The 22,923-nt window shown below is 43.2% G+C and overlaps 1 protein-coding gene across 3 annotated transcripts in view; it reads left to right on the top strand.

The window, feature by feature from the left end:
• Positions 1–22,923, top strand: part of LOC124605695 (cerebellar degeneration-related protein 2) — a 475,868-nt gene that overhangs the window by 375,817 nt on the left and 77,128 nt on the right. Inside the window, exon 1 of one of the 3 annotated variants that reach the window (XM_047137559.1) lies at positions 13,697–14,088. The exons of the other annotated variants lie outside the window; for them this stretch is intronic. Coding sequence (XP_046993515.1) covers positions 13,986–14,088 — 103 coding nt within the window. The 5' untranslated portion in view covers positions 13,697–13,985. Of the gene's footprint in view, positions 1–13,696; positions 14,089–22,923 lie in introns of those variants that run through there. 3 annotated transcript variants of the gene reach the window in all.

Here is a 22,923-nt window from a genome sequence, read left to right as displayed (position 1 = left end):
TCCCTGTCCGGGTGGAACCGCACCGTACCTTAAATTCCTCGCGTGGAGTCGTTTATACACGCTCCCTCGATGGATTGTCTGACGAAGAAATTCAGCACTACCTGTCTGACCAGGGCGTCACCGCTGTTCATCGGGTTATGAAAAGGGTTGACTCGAACATCATTCCAACCCGCATTGTCTTCTTGACTTTTGACAAAGTTCAACTCCCATCAAAAATCAAAGCAGGCTATGAGATAATTTCCGTTCGCCCTTATGTCCCAAACCCTACGCGTTGCTATCGATGTCAGCGGTTTAATCACACCAGCCAGTCCTGTTCCAATCCGGCCAAATGTGTTACGTGTGGCAGGGATGCCCATGAGGGTGCTTGTCCACCTCCATCCCCTCGCTGCATCAACTGTATGGGTGACCACGCTGCTTCCTCTCGAGATTGCCCTGTTTTTAAGGACGAAAAGCTGATCCAGGAAATAAGAGTGAAGGAAAAGGTGTCGACCTTTGCTGCTCGAAAGTTACTCGCCAGTCGACAGCCCACCGTGCCTCAGAAAGGAAAATACAGCGCTGTCCTTGCTTCTTCTCGGCCAACAAAGGAGGCGGCCACGCAGACTTGCGACCTCACATTTAGTACCACAGTCGTCAGATCGGCCAGCGCAAAGATCGCCCGTTCAACCTCACCTCTTTCGCCTGCCCACTCTATGGCTCACCCTTCGTCGGGTTCTGCTAAATCTCGAGCCCAAAAGTCAGACGCCAAGTCTACAAAAAAAGAGCATTCTCGTGAAGAGTTTTTACGTACTGCAACTTCACAACCATCGGTTCCTCCTTCATCTAAACATACCTCCAAGAAGGCTACGAAGAAACACAGTTCCTCTCCTTCTCCGCCAAGGCGTGTCCCATCTACAGCACCACCTGGCGGAAATCGCCCTCGGCCATCTTCTGTGTCGCCGAGGCGCACTGTTGGTGGCCGGTCAACTGGCCGATCGTTGGTGGCAGGAGCTGCTCCTGACCAACCTATGGATCAGGATCTTCTGCCTTCGACTGAATGCCATTCCATGCTGTCGGTCGCAAGCTCTGAGCAGTCGTTGAGTTGACAGCACCCTTGGTGCCGTTCCTCCATTTTCTGTTCACCCTATGTCCATTATCCACTGGAATATCCGTGGCATTCGCGCCAATCGGGAGGAATTGTCGATCCTCTTACGATCCTACTCGCCGGTCATCTTCTGTCTTCAGGAAACAAAGCTGCGTCCCCATGACCGCTTTGTTCTCCCTCATTTTCAGTCCGTCCGATATGACCTCCCCTCAGTTGAAGGCACTCCAGCCCATGGAGGACTCATGATTCTGCTCCATGATACTCTCCATTATCACCCAATCCCCTTCCACACTTCCTTCCAAGCTGTCGCCGTCCGTCTTTCCCTTTCTGGATACACGTTCTCTCTTTGTACGGTATACATTCCATCGTCTACACCAATGGCACGAGCTGATCTCCTTCATCTTCTTGATCAGCTTCCACCCCCCTATTTGCTGGTTGGGGACTTCAATGCCCACCACCCGCTTTGGGGATCTCCACATCCTTGTCCACGTGGCTCACTATTGCTAGACGTCTTCCACCAAGCGGATCTAGTCTGCCTCAACACTGGGGTCCCTACATTTTTGTCTGCCTCCACGGCAAATTTATCCCATTTGGACCTTGCGGTCGGTACTGTTCCGCTAGCTCGGCGCTTCGAATGGTTCGCCCTTGATGATACACACTCGAGTGACCACTTTCCATGTGTTCTTCGACTGCAGCCTCAACTGCCATATATGCGCTCGCGACGCTGGAAGTTTGCCCAAGCCGATTGGACCCTTTTTTCGTCTCTAGCGACATTCGATGACCGTCGCTTTCCCAGCGTCGACGATGAGGTCACACATTTTACCGACGTTATTCTCACAGCTGCGGAACGTTCAATACCACGCACCTCCGAATTGCCCCGGCGCCCTCCAGTTCCCTGGTGGAACGAGGCCTGCCGTGACGCAATACGTGAGCGGCGACGTGCTCTTCGCATTTTCCGTCACCATCCAACTTTGGCCAACTGTATCCGATATAAGCAGCTCCGTGCGCGATGCCGTCGCGTCATCCGCGATAGCAAGAAGGCAAGCTGGAAATTCTTTACTAGCTCATTTAACAACTTCACTCCCTCCTCGGAAGTTTGGAGTCGGCTTCGACGGTTCTCAGGCGCGCCTAGTTTCTCCCCGGTCTCTGGGCTCACTGTCGCGCATGATACCTTAGTGGACCCCGTCGCAATTTCTAACTCATTGGGTCAGCACTTTGCTGAGATTTCGAGCTCTTCAAATTACCCGCCAGCGTTTCTCCCGAAGAAACGTGCAGCAGAAGTGCGGCATCTTGCTTTCTCCTCTCAAAATCGCGAAAGCTACAATACTGTTTTCTCCATGCGCGAACTCCAACATGCACTCTCTACTTCTCGCTCCTCCGCCCCAGGACCGGATGGTATCCATGTCCAAATGTTGCTGCATTTATCAACCCATAGCCTGCGTCACCTCCTTCGCCTTTATAATCGAATTTGGACCGACAGTACCTTTCCCAGGCGATGGCGGGAAGCTATTGTCGTTCCCGTTCCGAAACCTGGAAAGGACAAACATCTCCCCTCTAGCTATCGCCCCATTTCTCTCACGAGTAGTATCTGTAAGGTTTTGGAGCGTATGGTGAATTACCGTTTAGCTTGGTGGCTGGAGTCCCGCAGTCTTTTAACACCAGCCCAATGCGGATTCCGAAAGCATCGTTCTGCTGTTGACCATCTTGTTGCTCTCTCCACTTATATCATGAACAATTTTCTCCGGAAACGCCAACCGGTAGCAATATTTTTTGATCTGGAGAGAGCGTACGATACCTGTTGGAGGACAGGCATCCTCCGCACACTGTTCTCTTGGGGCTTTCGAGGCCGGCTGCCCCTTTTTCTTCGCGAATTTATGGCAGAGTGCACATTTAGGGTGCGGGTGAACACTACTCTCTCCCGTACTTTCTCCCAAGAAAACGGGGTACCCCAGGGCTCCGTGCTGAGTGTTGTACTGTTTGCCATCGCCATTAATCCAATTATGGATTGTCTCCTTCCTGATGTCTCGGGCTCCCTCTTTGTGGACGATTTTGCGATCTACTACAGTTCTCAAAGGACCAGCCTTCTTGAAAGACGTCTTCAAGGATGTCTCGATCGCCTCTACTCGTGGAGCATCGAAACCGGCTTCCGTTTCTCACCCAGTAAGACCGTTTGTGTTAATTTTTGGCGACGTAAGGAGTTTCTTCCGCCCTCCTTACATCTAGGTCCTGTCAACCTTCCGTTTTCCGACGTCGCTAAATTCTTGGGTCTTATGTTTGACAGAAAACTGTGCTGGTCCTCCCACGTTTCCTATCTTTCGGCTCGCAGTCTGCGTTCCCTTAACACCCTCCGTGTCCTGAATGGTACCTCTTGGGGAGCGGACCGGGTGGTCCTTCTCCGCCTCTATCGCGCCTTAGTGCGCTCGAAATTGGATTATGGAAGCATAGTCTACTCCTCTGCTCGGCCGTCTATTCTTCGGCGTCTCGACTCTATCCACCACCGTGGATTACGTTTAGTGTCTGGAGCTTTTTACACCAGCCCTGTGGAAAGCCTTTATGCTGAGACTGCTGAACCTCCGCTGTCCAATCGGCGGGCAGTCCTTCTGAGTCGTTATGCTAGCCATCTGTCTTCCATGCCTGCTAATCCAGCCCATAACCTTTTTTTCGACGCCTCCTTTGATGTCGGGTATGCAGGCCGCTCCTCCTCCCTACTACCCCCGGGAGTCCGCTTCCGTCAACTGCTCCATTCTCTTTCCTTCCGCTTTCCTAAAACCTTCTTGACAACTTGGGGTACAGCACCGCCTTGGCACCGTCCCCGGATCGACTTGCTCAGAGACCTATGTCAATTTCCCAAAGATGGTACCCCTACACTTGTTTACCGTCGGGCATTTGCTGCTCTATGTGCACAAATGACGGAAGCCACATTTATTTACACCGATGGCTCGAAAACATCGTTAGGTGTAGGGAGTGCCTATATTGTTGGCGACACCCCAAATCACTTTCGGCTTCCCGACCAGTGTTCGGTTTATACTGCAGAGCTTTACGCTGTTCTCCAGGCTGTCCACTACATCCGCCGCCATCAGCGGATACAGTACGTAATCTGCTCAGATTCTCTCAGCTCTCTCCTAAGTCTCCAAGCTCTTTACCCTGTGCACCCTCTGGTCCACCGGATTCAGGACTGTCTGCGCTTGCTCCACCTGGGGGGCGTCTCAGTGGCGTTCCTCTGGCTCCCGGGACACGCTGGTATCTGTGGAAATGAGGCGGCCGATATAGCGGCCAAGGCTGCAGTCTCTCTTCCTCGGCCAGCTCTTCAGTCTCTTCCGTTTACCGATCTACGGAGCGGTTTATGTCGCCAAGTTACTCATTTATGGCATGCGCATTGGTCAACACTTCCCCACAATAAATTGCGGGAAGTGAAAGCCGTTCCTTGCGCTTGGACCTCTTCCTCCCGAACGCGTCGTCGGGAGGAGGTAATTTTAGCTCGACTCCGGATAGGGCACTGTCTTTTTAGTCATCGACATCTTTTAAGCGGTGATCCTCCCCCACTCTGTCCCCACTGCTCTCAGCTGTGGACGGTCAGACACCTTTTAATTGAATGCCCCTATTTTAATCCGTTACGCTCCCGTCTACAGCTATCGCCTGATCTATCGTCGATTTTAGCAGATGACACGCGCTCAGCTGACCGCGTTCTACAGTTTATTAGTGACAGTGAAATGACGTCAGTCATTTGAAGCTTTTTTTTTGTGGACAACCAACCCCTTTCTATAGTGGACTTTTAAGCATTCCTTCTGCCTTTAGTTTCTCCAATTTTCTGACTATGTTTCCATTGCTGCTGATTTTAAATTTCGTTTTTTCCTGTTTTCTACGTCACGGGCTGGGCGCTAATGACCATAGAAGTTTTGCGCCCTAAAACCACAAACAAAAAAAAAAAAAAAGTCCTGTTGTGGGGTGACATTCGCAACTTACTTCCTGCACTTCCCTAGTATTTATTATGTTTACTTGTCATATGTGAAGCAGCCGCAAGGCTGCCGATAATATTGTGCTATATTACTGACCGTCTATGCAAAATATTTGAAGGTTGTGCAACAATACATTGCATAAATTGATAGATCTGCTAATTGTGCAAAATGGTTGTACCGTGTAGTCTCTCGGTAACCGTTACATCTTCGGTCGCTGAAATCCGTATGCCTCAATAGATACGGTCTTATTAACCTCCGTAACTTTTTTGGTAAGGCAATTAACGCAAGAAAAAATATTGCCTGGTAGATGGACAGCCATTGTGAGCTGTAAACAATTTCTGGTATGTATCAGGCAATGAAGGTAACAGATCTGATATTGCAGTCAAACGCATTGCTTGCTTATAGCCATGAGTCACGTACTTCAGCGTAAGAATAACTGCAATATTAATGATAATTTTATGAGGAAAACGAATAATTCCATTACCTTTTCGTGAAATGCTTGTACAGTTAGCTTTCAAGCCGGATCAAACTCTACCATTAGATGACATTTACTGCAAATGTACCGCAAAATTGCGCTAAACATCCATAAAATCGTACCGTTCGTAAAAGGTGAATAAAATGAAACCTGCTATTAATAAATGAGGAATTAAGAGTAGCAGTGTTTTCAGTGCGTACATGGAGTGGGCCCAAACAAATACAGCATATCACATGTTTCATGCGACGCCCAGTGTAAACGAAAGAAGTCGGTTGGATTCTCGCTACAAACAAAATATTTTAAAGCGGAATTTTATTTGCTCATTCGGTAGAGCGGTCTCAAATTAGTCCATTACAATGTTAGTTTAGTCGATATGTGTTACCAGCGACAGAGAATCACGAATAACAAATACTCCAGCAGCGAATCATAAGCGCTGCTGCATGGGGGTGCAGTCAATCGGGCGAGGGCGGTTGTGTTGTTGCTGGAGCACTTGTTTTACAGCCCTTGTTAACACATATTATTAAAACTAATATCGACTCCTCTAATTGAGACCGCTCTATCGATTAAGCACGTAAAATCCTGCTTCAAACTTTTTTTTTTTTTTTTTTTTTGTAACGGGAAGGACAAAAGAATTACATTTCCACTAGGCTTCGCATGAAAGACGTGACGATCTGTATTTGTGTGGGCTGACTCCACATACACACTGCAAAAACGAAATCACAATTACCTGCCAAAGCATTAGAGAAAACACACCTGACAGGTTAAATCAGGTCTTAAAGATCAAAGATGTCATTTAATACAGGAAAGTTTTTAAGTGGCTTCCCAGGAGCTAGCCCGCTTGGTTGGGGTTGGGTTTGGGTTTGCGGCCTGATCGGTTGCAGAAAATGTTACAGCTAGCGAAAGGCTCCTGTTGGCAAGTTGACTATAGGTACTCGCTGCCAACATAATTTCCGTCGCGGTTTATGGAGGATATGCTGAAGTGATGTATTAAGCACTGACGCAAACAAATTAATAATACTTATATATATATATATATATATATATATATATATATATATATATATATATATATATATTTCGTCATCATTATTATAATTAAAACCTTAGTCGTATGTGTGACTTGTATGAGGAGGAGATGACAAGTTAAATTTGTGGAGGAGGAGATCACAACAACAAAGCGTGACGTCATCAGCACTGGTCCACGGTGATACACGGACTGAAGAAGTCCTCTGCATTTGCCTGACCCGGTTGTAACATTTACGCTACCGCCTCGGTGCGGCGGACTTCGCGTGGACTGAGCAGACATGGATTCCAGTGGACGGCGCGCTTTGTCATGGTCAAAATGTGGTCAAAGATGTTGAACCTGAGCTGTGACTCCACTGCAGCCTAGATAGTGATGTGCCGGTCACTGCGCGCCGGTCCCTATTCGTCTTGGGATTCGCGGCTCTTCTCGGTGTGTTGGTCTGCCACTTCCTTTTCAGCAGTGCAGCCTTTTTTGATGATACTGGGAGCGTCTGCGTCACACGGCAACTGTCTCATATGATGAGGCACTGTGGCCACGCACTTCCACCAATTCGGGGTGGATTGGTGCAGCGTTGTTCCCTACTTCATCAGTGAGCTGTAATCAGATTACGATAATGAAAGACTTCCAACTTATTCATTAACTACCAACAGAGAGTGTACCCGTGTCGCGCCTGGTGGTCTAACAGTCAAGTTCTGGGCTGGAAACGGACAGGTCGCGGTATCGAAACCCGTTTAGACGACAGAATTTTTAGTTTGCTTTCTAACTTAGCCGTCACCTCTCAACGGTGTGAAGTGTCACCAGAAACGGTAGGTGGTTCGAATTCCACGTTCAACTATAGCTCCTCTTTAACTGGTTCGATAAGTGGGGTAGATTAGGGGCACGAAAGTTGCCGATGTGGTGTCCAATAGAAAACTTGCAACAGGCCGTTGAGCCACATGAAATTGTGTGTGTTCACGTATTGTTTTTTTTTTTTTTTTTTTTTTTTTTTTTTTTTTTTTTTTTTTTTTTTTCCCACACAAATGACACCAAAGCTTCCTTGACAATGGCCTAGAATACCTCGATTTTTCTATGATGGCCGCATATTTTTGACTTAAAGGCATTGTTTTGCAGGTACTTCTACGCTAGTTCGAGCATTACATAAAATGTTACTTGTGTTACATTTAATGAAATATTTAACAATTCTGGCTATTTTGCAGAAGCACCTGACTATATCCTAAATGCCCAAGTTACAAGGCAAGCCTTCGATTACAGCATTTATAGACTTAGAGAATGCCTTTGACAGTGATGACTAGGAAATGCTCTTCGAAATTTTGAAGGTAGCAAGGGGAAAAAGCCAGAGAGCGAAACGTTACTTACTGCTTGTTCAGAAACGATTCTGAAATTCCAAGAACTGGACGAATGTAAGGAAGCAATAACTGAGAAGGGAGTGAGACAGAGATAGGCTATATCTCCGATGTTTCCCGATGTGTACACCGAGCAAGCAGTGAAGATATAAGGAGAAATTTGGAAAAAAGAGTCAAAGTGTTGGGAAAAATAACAGTAACTTCGAGGTTTGCCTCTGATACTGTAAATCTGTCAGAAACAAGAAGGGACTCGAATAGCAGATAAGCAGAATGGACGATGTCTTGAAAAGAGGATATGAGGTGAGCATCAATAATAAAAGCAAAACAAGGGTAATGGAATGTAGTCGGATTAAATCAGGCGATGCTGAAGAAATTAATCATGAAATGAGACCTTAAAGGTAGAAGAGTTGAGCAATGTGGGCAGCAAAATAACTGATAAAACGCAGACAGCGTTTCTGGAGAGAATTTTGTAACATCGAATATAGATTTAAGGTTATGAAGTCATTTCAGAAGATACGTGTCTGGAGAGTAGCCTTCTATAGAAATGAATCGAGACGGGAAGCAATGAGGACAAGAGAAAAAGAAAAGTTTTTGATGTGGTGGTATAAAAGAATAACTAATGGAAAAAAATTGAATGGAAGTGGGGATAAAATAAATTTGTGGCACAACGTGACTCATAGGTGGTCTCGGTTGATAACACACATGCTGAGACATATAAATATCATCAATTTAGTATTGGAGTGACATCTGAAGGCTAAAAATTCTAGAGGGATACCCAGGGATAAATATGGTAAGCAGTTTCGAATTAATGTAGCCTGCAGTAGTTACTCAGAGGTGAAGAGGCTTGGACAGATTAGATTAACATGGAGAGCTGCAACAAACAAGTCTTATGACTAAACCGACGACGACATCGACAAACAAAACAAAAAGGGCGTTCTGACGGAATTAAAGTGTAGACGGATGAAAGTAAGTGTTCGCTTATTGGAACATAAAGTAAAAAAAGTAAAGCAGGTATTACTGTTTTGCAAATAAAATAGCAGTTACTGAATTTACTGTACTGCCACTGCTTGTGGCGGAAGGTCGCCCGGAACTATAGAGGCAAGAATGCGCGTGAGACTGTTGCCGGCATTCCTGCTGACTCGCTGGACATACGCTGGCCTCAGCTGGAAGGTTGTCCAGCGGCAGCAAGGACACCTCACAACACGGCTGCCTCCACAGACAAGTCTTGAGAAGCGCTACGCCCGAGGCGCCGACCAACGAGTTCCTAACAGCTGGCCCATGTTGCGTCATACCGTCCTACTTCCCGTATGGCCCTTAAAATTCCCTCCTGCGTGTTACAGCAACACTCGGGAGACATGTTACAGCGTTGCATCGTCCTCCCAAATACCATTTAGTGTCTGCGAGGTGGTTACTTACTGCATTTCGTTTATCCGTACCGTTATTAACCAGTATTCTAGCCGGAAGATCTCTGTAAAAGCTGAGAGTTAACAGCTACGTCTACAAGAATGCTTCTCTTAAGTAAATTAAGTCTTTTCTACGTTGTCAGTATAAATGAGAAATGTTGGAAATCCCGTCCAGAGTTTCACTTATTTCCTGACGTCCTAACGAATTCTAGCACCATATTTCGACGGGACAACAGTCGATTTCCTGGGGGCTATCGTTAATGAACTCGGAGAGGGGACGGCAGTGTCAAAGCTTTCCTCCCTTTCGGCTTCTCTTTTAGCATTAATGAGCTACAACGTAAGAGTGTGTATTATAATTCACAACCAGCTATACACTCCACATAACAATCAGTCATGAGCAACGTAAATCATGGTTACACTTTAAATAAGAAACAGTTAGGAACATGAATTTCAGTTAGTTTCACATTCCATAGGTCATTACAGTGACAACGACGTACTGAGTCAATTTACGGGCTATTCAACATAGCACATACTGTACTTGATTATAGCTGCGTGCTAACCATATAAAATTGTTCATGTAACCAGTGGATAACATGTAATTCACTACCAAACACAAAAAAAGTTTAAATGCTACAAGCCTGTAAATAATTTACCGGCGGCCCAGAATAAAGGCTTTTAAAGCTTTTACCTCGGTAGGATATGGAATCCTGTGAGTGTGATGGGCAAAAGTTCTCAGAAGTGACTGCAGTCAGTCGTATTTGTGATAGTACATTTTATTTACCCCATTACCAGTTACAAGTTACATAGAAACTCATCAGATGGTACAGCTATGCCTGGGTGGTTTCCAGGTTGCATTTCAGCCACATCATCACATACGAACAAATAAATTTACATTCTCGCAAAATGCCTCATCGCATGGAATACCGTCGAATACATAACAACCGTACTGTCTGATAAGCCGATAGGTGACTTCAAAATGGTAATGCGAAAATAAAAACTTCACCCCCACTAAAGGTGGTTGGTTGCAGTCATTTCTGGAAATGTTTATAAGCGTTTTATCTAGTTTTCCGATTGTCGGAAGAAAAGGGATGACATCTGGCGATATTATTCACTCCTTTCTCTGCTCGGAAACTGTAATAGAACACTGTTTCTTCTTGTAATTCTGTAAATGAACAATTACAGTCTAAAGGAATACGAAACTCGTAGAGATCAGAACAGAACCATACTCGAGGTGAGCGTAGGGACAGCAGACGCAGAGATCCTGGCAAGGTCCTAGTGGAGGTGGTTTAAACCTTTTATGAAGTGGGTGTGTCGTGTGAAAGACTAGGAAGAGTGCTTTTACGTTTGGATTCGTGTTATGGGTGAAGGGAAGGGAGAAGATGAAACCTGGTGCCGGCATATAACCTATTTCTCTCGAAAAGCGCGAAGGGGGGCGCAGAGCTGAACCGACGGATCACCATTAGCAGTGCCACATGCCCTCTCCTCATGAGACACTGTGGAGAGGTTTTGGAGTTTCGGTACCTCTCCCTTCCCTGGTCGGCCAAATACTGGCAGTGAAAATTTCATCCACCATGATTCGAATCGGTTTACCTCCGGGCCGAGTGCCACCGCATACGCGTGCGTTAGCGACCTGTGTTAGGAGGCGGGTTACAGATACTCGTAATTACATCAGATTTTATGAGAGAATTTGTTCTGATCGTGCGGGGAAGCATTTTAACTCTTCAACCACCTCTTAAAGGTGCTTGTGGGTGAAATTGCATAACATTCTCACTTCACACTCATTGTACAACGTGAACTTCTTTTAGAGATAAGTTATCGCGAAATATGCCATAGCCGAATATGGGCGTTAAACTAATTGAAATTGTAAGGTGGGCATTCCATTTTGATTTTCGTAAGTTATCGATGTGCGCGCGAGAGAGACGTATTCAGTTTTATTCTGTTGACTTGCTGTTGTATCTGTTACAGGAAGAAAGATTTATTGGAAAGAACAGCAAGGGTGAGCATATACATATATTGATGGCGAGAAGAACATAAATGTTGAACATTTTTAAAGAGAATTGGTCCGAGGCGAGTTTGCAGCACTGCTGAACTAGTTTGTCGGAATGATTGTCAGCTAGTTAACTTTGTGAACTTGGTCAGAGCTGATAGAAAGACCACACGACTTCCTTGAGTCATGCATTAGCACATCAACTGATTAAGCTGATTGGTTTGTATAGTTCTATGTTAGCACTATGCCCTTGTTAAATCATTGTTAACTTAGATAAGCATAGTATTTTTCAGGCGCGCGCGTCTGTGCGCGGGTGGGAGGGGGGGGGAGAGAGAGAGAGAGAGAGAGAGAGAGAGAGAGAGAGAGAGAGAGAGAGAGAGAGACCATGCATAGTTTTATTATCTTTTTAAATACGTATTTTATTCTAAAATCGTTGTCTTGGAATATCATTACATAGAATAGTTACTCTCCCCATCCTACTGCTCAAAGGTGGTTTGTCATTACACATTACACATTATCACATTGTACCATATGGTATGCAACAGTTTGAATACTGTCTGGAAATTTTATTAAAAAAAAAAAAAAAAAAAAAAAAAAACAGAAATCTGGCTTAGTCGCTGCCTGCTTGCTGTTGTGCTTTCCAGAAGTTAGCAACAACATTGTTAAGGCGGGAAGTAAGTGTAAACCTTGATTAGCGCCAAGTAATACACTTCTGGTGCGCATTTGATAAAAAAGAGTTGTATTGAGACCAGTTACAGCTGAATACAAATTAGGTTCTGTTTAATCAAAAGTTAGCAAAAGAGTTTAAGTCGGATAACAGTTTGTGGATACATAGTTCTGGTAATATGTAGCCGTTTATAGAGCAGGAGATAATTTCGGGCTATATGTCATACAGAAATACATAGTGGGGAAGTTACAAAATGTAGCACAACACAAGGTTACCTAACAGGATAATATCAATTTTGAAGAACCTACAGATTTTTTTTCAATTTGTATTCATCTTTGCATTCCGATATAAGAGACACCAAATGCCGCTCACAAGTCGAAATTAGCAGTTCACATAATATACAAAAAACTGGTGATTTCTCAAACTGAGGAACAATCAAGAATGGGGTGACGCAAGGTTCGGTCTTGGGTCCTCTGCTGTTCTTAATATGTATTAATGACTTGCCATTCTATATTCACGAAGATGCAAAGCTGGTACTCTTTGCCGATGATACAAGTATAGCTATTGCACCCAACAGACAAGAATTAACTGGTGAAATTGTAAACGATGTTTTTCAGAATATCATTAAGTGGTTCTCTGCAAATGGGCTCTCATTAAACTTTGACAAAACACAGTATATACAGTTCCACACAGTAAATGGAATGACACCATTAATAAGTGTAGACTTTGATCAGAAATCGGCAGCTAAGGTAGAATACTCAATTTCTAGGTGTAGGCCTATGCATTGATGAGGGGTCGAACTGGAAAAAACACACTGAGGATCTGCTGAAACGTTTGAGTTCAGCTACTTATGCTATTAGGGCCAATGCAAATTTTGGCGATATACATCTGAGTAAATTAGCTTGCCACGCCTATTTTCTTTCTCTGCTTTTGTATGGCATCATATTCTGCGGTAACTCATCATTGAGTAAAAGTGTTCATTGCTACAAAAGTGTGTAATCAGAATAATTGCTGGAGCTCATCCAAGATCTTCCTGCAGCCACTTATTTAAAGAGCTACAGATCTTTGTTACTAACAATCCGAACGAATTCAAAAGTAATAGCAGTGTACATGGCTACAACACTATGATAAAGGATGATCTTCACTACTCAAGGTTAAATCTAACTTTGGCTCAGAAGGGGGTAAATTATGCTGCCACAAAAGTGTTTGGTCACCTATCTAGTAGCATCAAAAGTCTGACAGATAGCCATATAGCATTTGAAAGGAAACTAAAAGAATTTCTTAATGGCAACTGCTCCTACTCATTAGATAAATTTTTGGATATAGTAAGTGGGTAATTTCCCCAACCCTCACAAAAAATTAAAAATAGTCATGTAACATTTTGTGTAATGTAATATCTTGTATAGACACCTTTTATTAACCTGACACGTTCCACATCATTACGAAGTGTCATATTCATGATCTATGGAACAAGTAGTAATCTAATCTAATCGGTATTTATGAAACTATAACTGCACAATGTGATACGTAAACAATCTGTAAGAGCCAACTGTCCGCCTTTGCCTCGTGCGTACAACACCTGGCGGGCTCGATATGGAATGCTCTGCTCTGCTCGTGTCTGCCGCAGGCCTCGCCGGCGCCAGGTGGCACCGACGGAGTAGTAGTAGTGGGAGGGGAGCTGTGGAGTGGGTGGGGGAAGCGAGCGGCGAGGCGGCCGGGCTGGAGGACCTTTGGACGGTTAACGAAAGCCAGCCGTTCACCAGTAGCTGCCGTGCCCGCAACAGGTATGCCCGAGTGTGCTCACCGTGTTTCGTAGTTCTGCTGAGCGTGAGCTTCACACTCATGTAGAGGCGCAGTGTCGAGGAACTAGAGTGTTCCTCGGCCGTGGGATGCGTGGAATTATGTCGCCGTGGATGGATGGATGGTAGTTTCTCGACTTGTGTTGTCGCACTCGCTCAGCAACTGTAGAAGACTTTGCTGGGACTGTGTGTCGAGTCATGGACGGCATCGTTACGTAGTTGAGACAGGAAGTGCGGCAGACTGTGCGCAATGATGGACAACGAGGATTTCAGCAGTCCTGAAAGCCTGTGCTCCTTGGAGGCCTGGGACTATAGCCTGGAGGTGCAGTGTCTTGCAGATGAAAGCCTTAAAGGTAGGAAGAAACTGGCTGCTCTTCGAGAGAGAATTAGAACTCAAACATTTATTTTCCCAATTTCATGTCGTCCTTCTTTCCACAAGACAGCTAACCTATATCAAAGCACTTCTTGCCACTAATAGTCACCTATGACGTAGCTACTGTAGGTTGTCCTAGTTTGAAGACGACGTCGTCCCATTACCGCAGAGTAAAATCCCTGATACCATAAGCTACTTCCCCCTTCGTATTTACCCTCCGTAAGTATTCCAGCGGTACTACGGGCACCAAATACTAAATTCGCAACTACTCAAACCTTCATTTTAGCTTGTCTTCCTCGCCAATAGTACGTTACAGATTGACCTAAGTGACTTTGTAATTGATGTAAAGACAAACCATTGCACAGGTTTCTTTATACTTGCTGTATGACTCTTTCCAGCCCCAGAAACGAGAGTATCTTTGATTGAAGTCAAATATCTCAATTATTCGTGGCATCACGAGATGAGTTTACGTATTGTTGGTCAACTTCGCAATATCGGTTCACAAGTGTGTGTGTGTGTGTGTGTGTGTGTGTGTGTGTGTGTGTGTGTTTTCGTATAGAACTTACCATCTACAATGCGTTTTACAATTTTGAATGTCTTCGTCGTGGCCTGATAAAATATGTACTGTAAGAGAAAGCAGGTATCTTAAGTAGCTTTCCAAATTCGACATAGCTCAAACTGTGAATGTCTGAATTGACGCTGAAAATTTGTACCTGGACACGTCTGAAACGTAAATTTCGCGTTTTCCGCGGGCGGGAACCTTTCCACTAAGCAATCGAAGCAATCCCCCAGCCTTACCGCATAAACTGTAGTCTTAGCTGCGAGAAAAAGCTAGTCTCGCATAAATTTTTGATTTGGTACTTTCGCACTTCTTACTAGTAAAATATAATGAAAGCATTTTAATTTGCGAGATGCTGTGCAAGAAATTTTTGTTTGAAATTTGGTTTTCTCGAGTGCTAGAGCTGTGGTTCTGCTTCACGGTGCTTTGATCCGGTCGTATCCTGGTGGGGGGTGGGCCGTTGGTAGCTTCACGGAACAGTGGTGCCTGCAGCGTTCCAGTTGCGATGAGTCACGCCGGAGAGGTTTTCGAACAGACAGGTACTTGGTCTGCTGGTCGGCTGCAGCAGCCGAACCCGAACGACTCGAATGACTACACACGTTGTCCGCAGAATAGCCATATAACTCGTGCGCGGCTCCATTGCTTACAATAAAAGCACCATTGCTTCTGTTTATTAATGGTCCATGAATGAGTTTCAGTCCCTTAGTTGTAAGTTTAAGATTCTGTCTTGAGTAATACATAATCTTCGGCGAAGCGGTCAACGTAGAATGTCCGGTTTGTAACTGTTATTATGTATGCTACATGAACGTGCGCCATCGGTTGAGGAATTGTGCTCATAAGAAGTCGCGGGGTGGGGTTTGCTAAGGAATTTCATATTTAATCATTCAAAAGATCATTTGAGATACCGAGAGCACCATTTAAAATGAAAACCTTTGAAAAAACTAAGCTTCTAAGATGGGTTTACTGGGGTAGTGTTTATTTCATAGAAACAAGTCCATACTGATTTTGTAATTGAGGACACGGGGCTACCTGTACTCTATTAGGCAGTTGTCTCGCGCGTTATACGGTAACGCTGCGCCACTTAACTAGTAGCTAGGGCAGAGTACCTGATGCCCAGTAATTAACTGGCTGTGTGTTAAAAGTTTTTAGTATTCGTATACGACTTCTGTAATACAAATACCGCAGTAGCTTGTTAACAAATTAGTATATCCTACTAAACACGCGATAAAACAGTCGTAATTTCTTGTTTCCAACGATTCAGCTGATTGTTCCAGGTTACAGAACACACGTTCTGAGCACAGAATTAAAGAATAGATGAAGAGAAAATAAGTTTTCAGTTATTGGAACGTCGTTGCTGTTGCTGTTGCTGCTGCTGCTGCTGCTGCTCTTTTCAATCAATAACTAGTGCAACTTACATCCTCCTGAATCTCCCTTCGCATTAATCTCGTAGTCTCCGTCTGAAATTTTAACCCCCCCACACTTCCTTCCAGAGTTAAATATGTGATCCCATGATGACTTAGTGCCACAGATTTCATGTCTCCCAGTTGTAGTAAGTACCTCCACATTGGTTACATGATCTACCTATCTAAACTTCAGCATTGTTCTGCAGCACAACATTAAAAAGTTTACATTCTCGCCTTGCCTAAATTGTATATCGTCCACGTCTCACTTCAGCCCAAGGCAAATACTTCCAGAAAATCTTAAATCTATGTTCCATGTTAACAAACAGTCTTCAGAAACGCATTTCGTGCCATTGCGTCAACATTTTATATCCTCTCTAATTCGGCCACATCAGTTATTTTGCTGCCCAAATAGCAAAACGTATCCACTTTAAGTGCCATTTTATAATCTACTTCCCTTAGTATCACATGATTTAATTGGACTACATTCCATTACCTTGTTTTGCTTCTATTGCCCTTCCGTGTGCTTTGCTGTTTGTGACACAAGTGCCATCTCAAGTCGCAGATTTTATTTCCTCTCCCCGGACTTCAATCGTACTCCAAATTTTTCTTTGGTTTCCTTTACTGCTTGTTCACAGTACAGTATGGATAACATCGAGGATAGGCTACAACGCTGTCGCACTCCCTTCTCAACCACTGCTTTCGTTTCATGCCGCACGACTCTTACAACTGCCGTCTGGTCTTTCTAAGTCTACAATTCCTGAAACTTCATGGCAGATTAAAACTGTGTGCCCGACTGAGACTCGAACTCGGGACCTTTGCCTTTCGCGGGCAAGTGCTCTAACCAGGTTCGCAGAAGAGCTTCTGTAAAGTTTGGAAGGTAGGAGACGAGATACTGGCAGAAGTAAAGCTGTGAGGACCGAGCATGAGTCGTGCTTCGGTAGCTCAGATGGTTAGAGCACTTGCCCGCGAAAGGCAAAGGTCCCGAGTTCGAGTCTCGGTCGCGCGCACAGTTTTAATCTGCCATAGAGTTTCATGTCAGCGCACACTCCGCTGCAGAGTGAAAATCTCATTCTACAATTCCTGTTGGGAAATAGGACAGGTATAAGAATTGAAGCAGGTATTACTATTTTGTAAACATAAATATAGCGAACATTACTTCAACATTGTCTGTTGTCCTCGTCACCACCAACACAACCTGATGGCGCCGTAACACAAAAGTTATATTTGTGGAATATAGTCCGTTCTGTAAATATGTGGTGCGGTGTTACCTTAAAATGATTAAGTGGGGCTGTCAGCTTAATGAATGAAATTACAGGAAAGTGATTACCGTTGTCAAAGTTATTGAAAAATAATTCTTCTGGTATAAGCCTGGTTGTGTTAATCAGCTCTCAATGTGTCAGGTAATAAAAAACATTATTACTTTGATTCTCTAGCTACAATTGTAAACATTAACTTTTACCGTGTCTTAGCTGCAACAGAAGTTTCTTCTTCCCAATGGAAACCTTCAGATACACATTTTTGATTGTGCAGCCTTTTCATCACGCGCAAGTGCTGTTGGGTACATCAGCCAGCAAGTCCATGTAGCTCTGCGCAGCAGCTCGTGATCATCAGAATACAGTGATTTGGTTGGTTCGCTATATTCCACTGTATAACTGAATATTGTTGTTATTTTGCATGGTTATTATTGATCCTTTTTCTATTTGTTACAATAAAGAAGATTTCATAATTTGTTATTTTGGTCGATAAACTGAAGGCAAGTGAACAAAGTATGGTCTGAAAACGGATACTTTTTTTTGTATAAATTTTGCCTCTAATATCATTAAAAAAAATCACATAAGTGCATTGACACGTAAATAAAAAAAATTTCCTCCAGAAAAGAATTCTTGTCTGAAAGGGTTAAGGTAAATCTCCCGGAACCATGCATCAGCCGCATGCTTCAGCTTGATAGGCCATAAAGATCGCCACGTTTTACTTAACACTGTTTTGACTACAGGATGAATGAAAAGCTGAGACTAGTGACATGAAGGTAACAGACAAATTATTATTATAGTCCGTAGCCGTCTTATAAATTGTAACGTCACAAAAGCACACGAACGAGTCAATTACCTGCACTTCTTCCAAAGTGAGACGATAGTGACATCGATGGAAATAATTTGCTATACGTTATATTCAAATAGCTATGATTCGTCTGACAAACGGCCACATGTTTACAGGAACTTTCGGAGTCTGGATTTATCTGCAGGGTTCAGCGATACTACAAAGGTTGCGGCTCGTGCCGCCACAGCAGGTGAATTACTTTAGTTTCATATTTCCTTACTTAATATTTTAGACTGTTCAGAAGTTTAAATTTTCTGCAATCATAATTGTTTCAATCGGATGACCTCGGAATTGTGCATAGTTAAATGTCAGTATCGATAAAATTTCCGTCTAACGGAATAGATAAAATAGCAGAGTCTCTGAGCATTAAGTATGAATGAGTAGAATGCCTTCCCACGACCGCCACGGGGTAAGAAGCTCCGTACCGAAATACCGCACCGCCCTTGTTTACCTTGAGCTGAATACAAGTGAGAATTGATTTGACACTGCTGCAGCGAAGTTGTCAGGACGCTATTTTCTTCAGCCTTTTTCCGATCTCTGTTTCTTTAATATACTTTCATGTGGCCGGAGTACGATCGATTTCACGTAATGCCATAAGACTATAATTGTCACACAGAGGCAATTGTTGTCACAAGCACTGTAGCTTTTCATAACTGTGTCCTCAGATGTTTGCTTAGTTTTCATTTCATGTGTAAGGTCGTTTCGATAAACGCAGGCGAAGTCCTAATGAACGTAAACAAGTAGCTCGTATGTAGTAAGCTTGTGCTGTCATGTTTGCTGAATGTAAACAGAACAATTTCTTTCTCTCGTCGCGAATGGATTGTTGGAATAACTAAAATGGAAAGCCAATTGCTTAGGACAATATTTTTGTCCAAAACAAGTGTTACTACAAGGTAGGTCTGCGATCTCGAACGGAATTCTGCTCTCTCTCTCTCTCTCTCTCTCTCTCTCTCTCTCTCTCTCCCCACTGCAAGAGGCGTGTTTGTCAACTTGGGGTTTTATAATACATTGTACCATCAACTATTCAGGTGTAGACTGCAGCAAAGTTATAACATTCAAAGCAGCAGTCACTAAAAACTAATTAATATATCAAGATGTAAACGTTAAACTCAGTCCCAATAAAATTCTCGCAATGCTCTAGGTTGCCATTAACTGGGGCCTTACTGCATTTCCCACGCGGAAATGTTTGAAAAATACCGTGACCTTCAAGGGAGTTCCACAGGATTTCGAAAGTGCTTTCGTCGTCTTTTACATACACTATATAGTAGATACCATACTGACAGTAAATTTTTGATGTCTTTTGTAGTGTTGTTCTAATTAAGATTCGCAGTTGGTGCAGTAACATAAAAATTAGACTGCTGCAGTGGACTTCCAGCAGTTCAGGATTTCATTACAATCTAGCGTTGCAATCATGTCAGCCACTGAGCGAAGACTGACCGATTAAGGTTGTTACTTTCGAAAAACGTTTCTCATATCCTTATTACGGTAACAATGCCAGTTTTTTTCTCTTGTATCCAACGAACTTCATCTCCAACGGCACTACTACAGATTCCTCACGAGTGGCGTTGCATCCCAAACGACCCCCTTCGCAAAGCCTGTTCAGAAATGAAGCCAGTAAGAAGAAAGTACTGTCAGGACAACCTATGGAAATCCTTGTACATACTTCAGATGGAACATCCGTTCAGCAAGCATGGATTACAGTTACTGAAATTTCAGTCGTGTGTCCCGACGATGCGTATCTGAAGTTCACTATTTCTAGTTTTGTTTTAAAAAGTCCTTTATCTCACCTTCTGCACTTAATTCACCATACTGGCACCATTCTCTTCTAGAGGAAGAGAGACCACGGCAAGACAGTTTTCTGGGAGTTTCTACTGTGACGTATGCGAACCAAATATATCAGTTTAACTCATTCAAACGATAAGAATAGCGCTTTATTCTCCGCAGTTAATATTGATCAACTGATTATGATCTCTGACTCATTTTTTTGAGTGGATGCTGATTTGGCTTTCGGCTGTGTGGCGGGCAATAGAGATAAACGAAGTGGTTGGGCATAAGTGTGTTTTCGTCACCGGCAGTTTGTTTTTATCTTAGCGGTGTCGCCACCTACTTAGCCACTCTTGGAGATCGAAGATAGCGTGACCGAAGAGCTCATACACAAAAATGAAAATCTCTGTACGAAATCTTCAGTCTCCAATCAGATTCACCCACAATAATAAAGAATATTGATGAGATTACAGAAATTCCGTTGAACATTTTCAGAGCTGCGAAAGAAGTACTGTACAACACTAAATAAAGTGCCAAGCAGGTGGTAAATGTGTGAAATAACCTACTTGCACTTGAAGAGTCATTGGCATTTCAGGCCAGTGTTAGTATCCAAGCATAGGGTTGCGACGACGTGATACCAGCTCTGGAAGTAAGAGGCACGACATACATATGATTGCGTTAATAGTGTATATTACCATATACCGGTGCATCTCCTGGATAGATTATGCTGTCAGCGAGGCGTGATATTTGACTCGGTAAAGTTCTAAGCCTCGCATACTGTCACATTATTCTTGAAGAACCAAGCTGGCCAAGATCGCTAGCAATTTTTTCATTACTATGACCGGTTTCGACAGATATACACTGTCATCATTGGATCATGCAACAATATTAGATGCACATGCTTCTTACAATAATGAAAGTCACGTAGTGACAAGAACCTGCATCTGATACTGTTACAATATCGGATAATAGCGTAAATCTGTCGAAACCGACCATATTAATAAATTAAAGAATTGCAAGCGATCTTGGCATTATTGAGTCTTCAAGAATAATGGAACTATCAGGTCGCCCCCAACAACTGACGCAATGTCAAACATAGAAAACATACTCTTGGCTATAGAGTTCCCATAGGCTCCTAAAATAAGGTATCTTTTTAGTCACTACAGCAATTACAAATGGAACTTCATTGCAGTGTAGATAAATATGGAAAGGTATGCAGACAGCGATATCTATGGCTGTCAAGCGATTTCTCCTAACGCCATTAGGATATAATGTTCATCCTTATCTAATCCGCTAAGATTTCCTGGCACTCTATGGCAAATATTAATTAGCTTTAAAAATACTTCATGGACTACGCAGTGCTTCAAACTTAACTGCGTCATCAGTGCTGTTCATTGATTTAGTTCATAGTCCATCACCGGAAGTAGCTCTTGACACGACAGGGAGCTTTCATTCTGTAAGCGCATCTCTCCTCCCCAAACCCCGTGCAAACGTTGCTACTCTGGAAAAAGGGAATGTAGGCGAAAGATACAGAACTGTAGCTTTGAGAACGCGAATCTCGGTCCTGTAGACATTTTCCATCTGTCTGTCAGTTCAACCACCTGTACATGTTACGAAATATATAAACTCGCAGCATGTAGGTTTCAAATTTTATACTGGAGCGAAAGAAAACTGGCAGAATTGATTCTGATTAAGCGTGTTACATCGTAGGTATCCATTTCGAGGACGAACTAAAATATGACGCTAAAAGAAAACTACTAGTTCTTCGGCAGTATTAGTGTAGCAGAAGTATTGTAATAAAAAATTATAAATAGAAAAACACTACTGTGCTTTCCATTTGTAATTATGGAACCAAACTACTACTACGAAGCTACGTAAAACCCAGTTATAAAAAAAATTGCTACTTTCATCAAGAACTCGGAGCTCCTGAAGATTTACGAAAACTGCCCTGGCTCACCGCCGCCAAAACTAATGTACACTTAAATTTATTTTCTCGAAGTTTAGAAACTTCGAAATACACAGCAGTATAGTGAATTCCGTCCAAAATGATCACAACACCTATCTTTAAGTTTCCGAGGACCTCCAGACAATGTCTCCTTTTCATAAACTTTGCTGTAGTTAAAATTCTGTACATAACAACGAAAACAAAGTTTGGTTTCTAAATTGTAATAAATTAGATTTCAGACTGTAATTGTAAACAGACGTAAAGCATCTGCTTTAGGCCGATTTAGTAATGAAAGAGGACCTTTAATTTTTCCACTGTACTTCATTTTGGAACCATTTCGGTCTTTATCTAAAACAGTTCACGAAGAGAAAGCAACATGTTACTAAACGTTATTTGTGTAACTATATTTTTAGACAGATTTTCTGGATTTAGTGCCTCCCTGGTTTCCAAAGACGTTAATTATCTCTGAATTGTAAAATTAAGCCCAGCATTCAGTTTGTTATTAATTGAACTAAAATCGGGAATGTAAAACTAGAAATACGAATGTCATTGAAGGCACTTGAGGAGCACAGCCATTATACTTAGTTGACTTCTCCTCCCTTATACCCATTTTCTTAGAATGCTATGTTAAGCTTTCAGTGTGAAGAATCGATTTCGCTTCGGATGCTCGAGCCTTTATAAACTTAATTTCTACTTCAGTCGTCTCCAGCAAAAAGAATGTATATATAGATTCAAGAAGAAATTACTTTAAAAAAAAAATGCAAAGAGAGGCAACATGGAAACCTTGCTACTACGCGCCATTTTCTCCTCGGCTTTCCCTTTAATTATGTACATTCTGATGAGTCGAAGGCAGCAGACATTTCCCCCAAAGACAATGATCTTGTACGGGAACCCTTCGTAGTATTATGTCGACGCCTCTTATAAAGACAAAACCATTTTTTCACCTGCCCCTGACTAGAAAACCGTGCTTTTTACCTGCAGTTGATAGTGTATCAAAGCTGTTGTACTGTGGGCACAAATTTGCAAAGTAAAAATATTTTCCTTTCA

This window comes from Schistocerca americana, chromosome 1 (genome assembly GCF_021461395.2).
Source record: "Schistocerca americana isolate TAMUIC-IGC-003095 chromosome 1, iqSchAmer2.1, whole genome shotgun sequence".
In the NCBI taxonomy this organism is placed as follows: Eukaryota; Metazoa; Arthropoda; class Insecta; order Orthoptera; family Acrididae; genus Schistocerca; species Schistocerca americana.
Note: the sequence above shows the minus strand (reverse complement) of the source record. Positions and strands in the feature narration are given on the sequence as shown.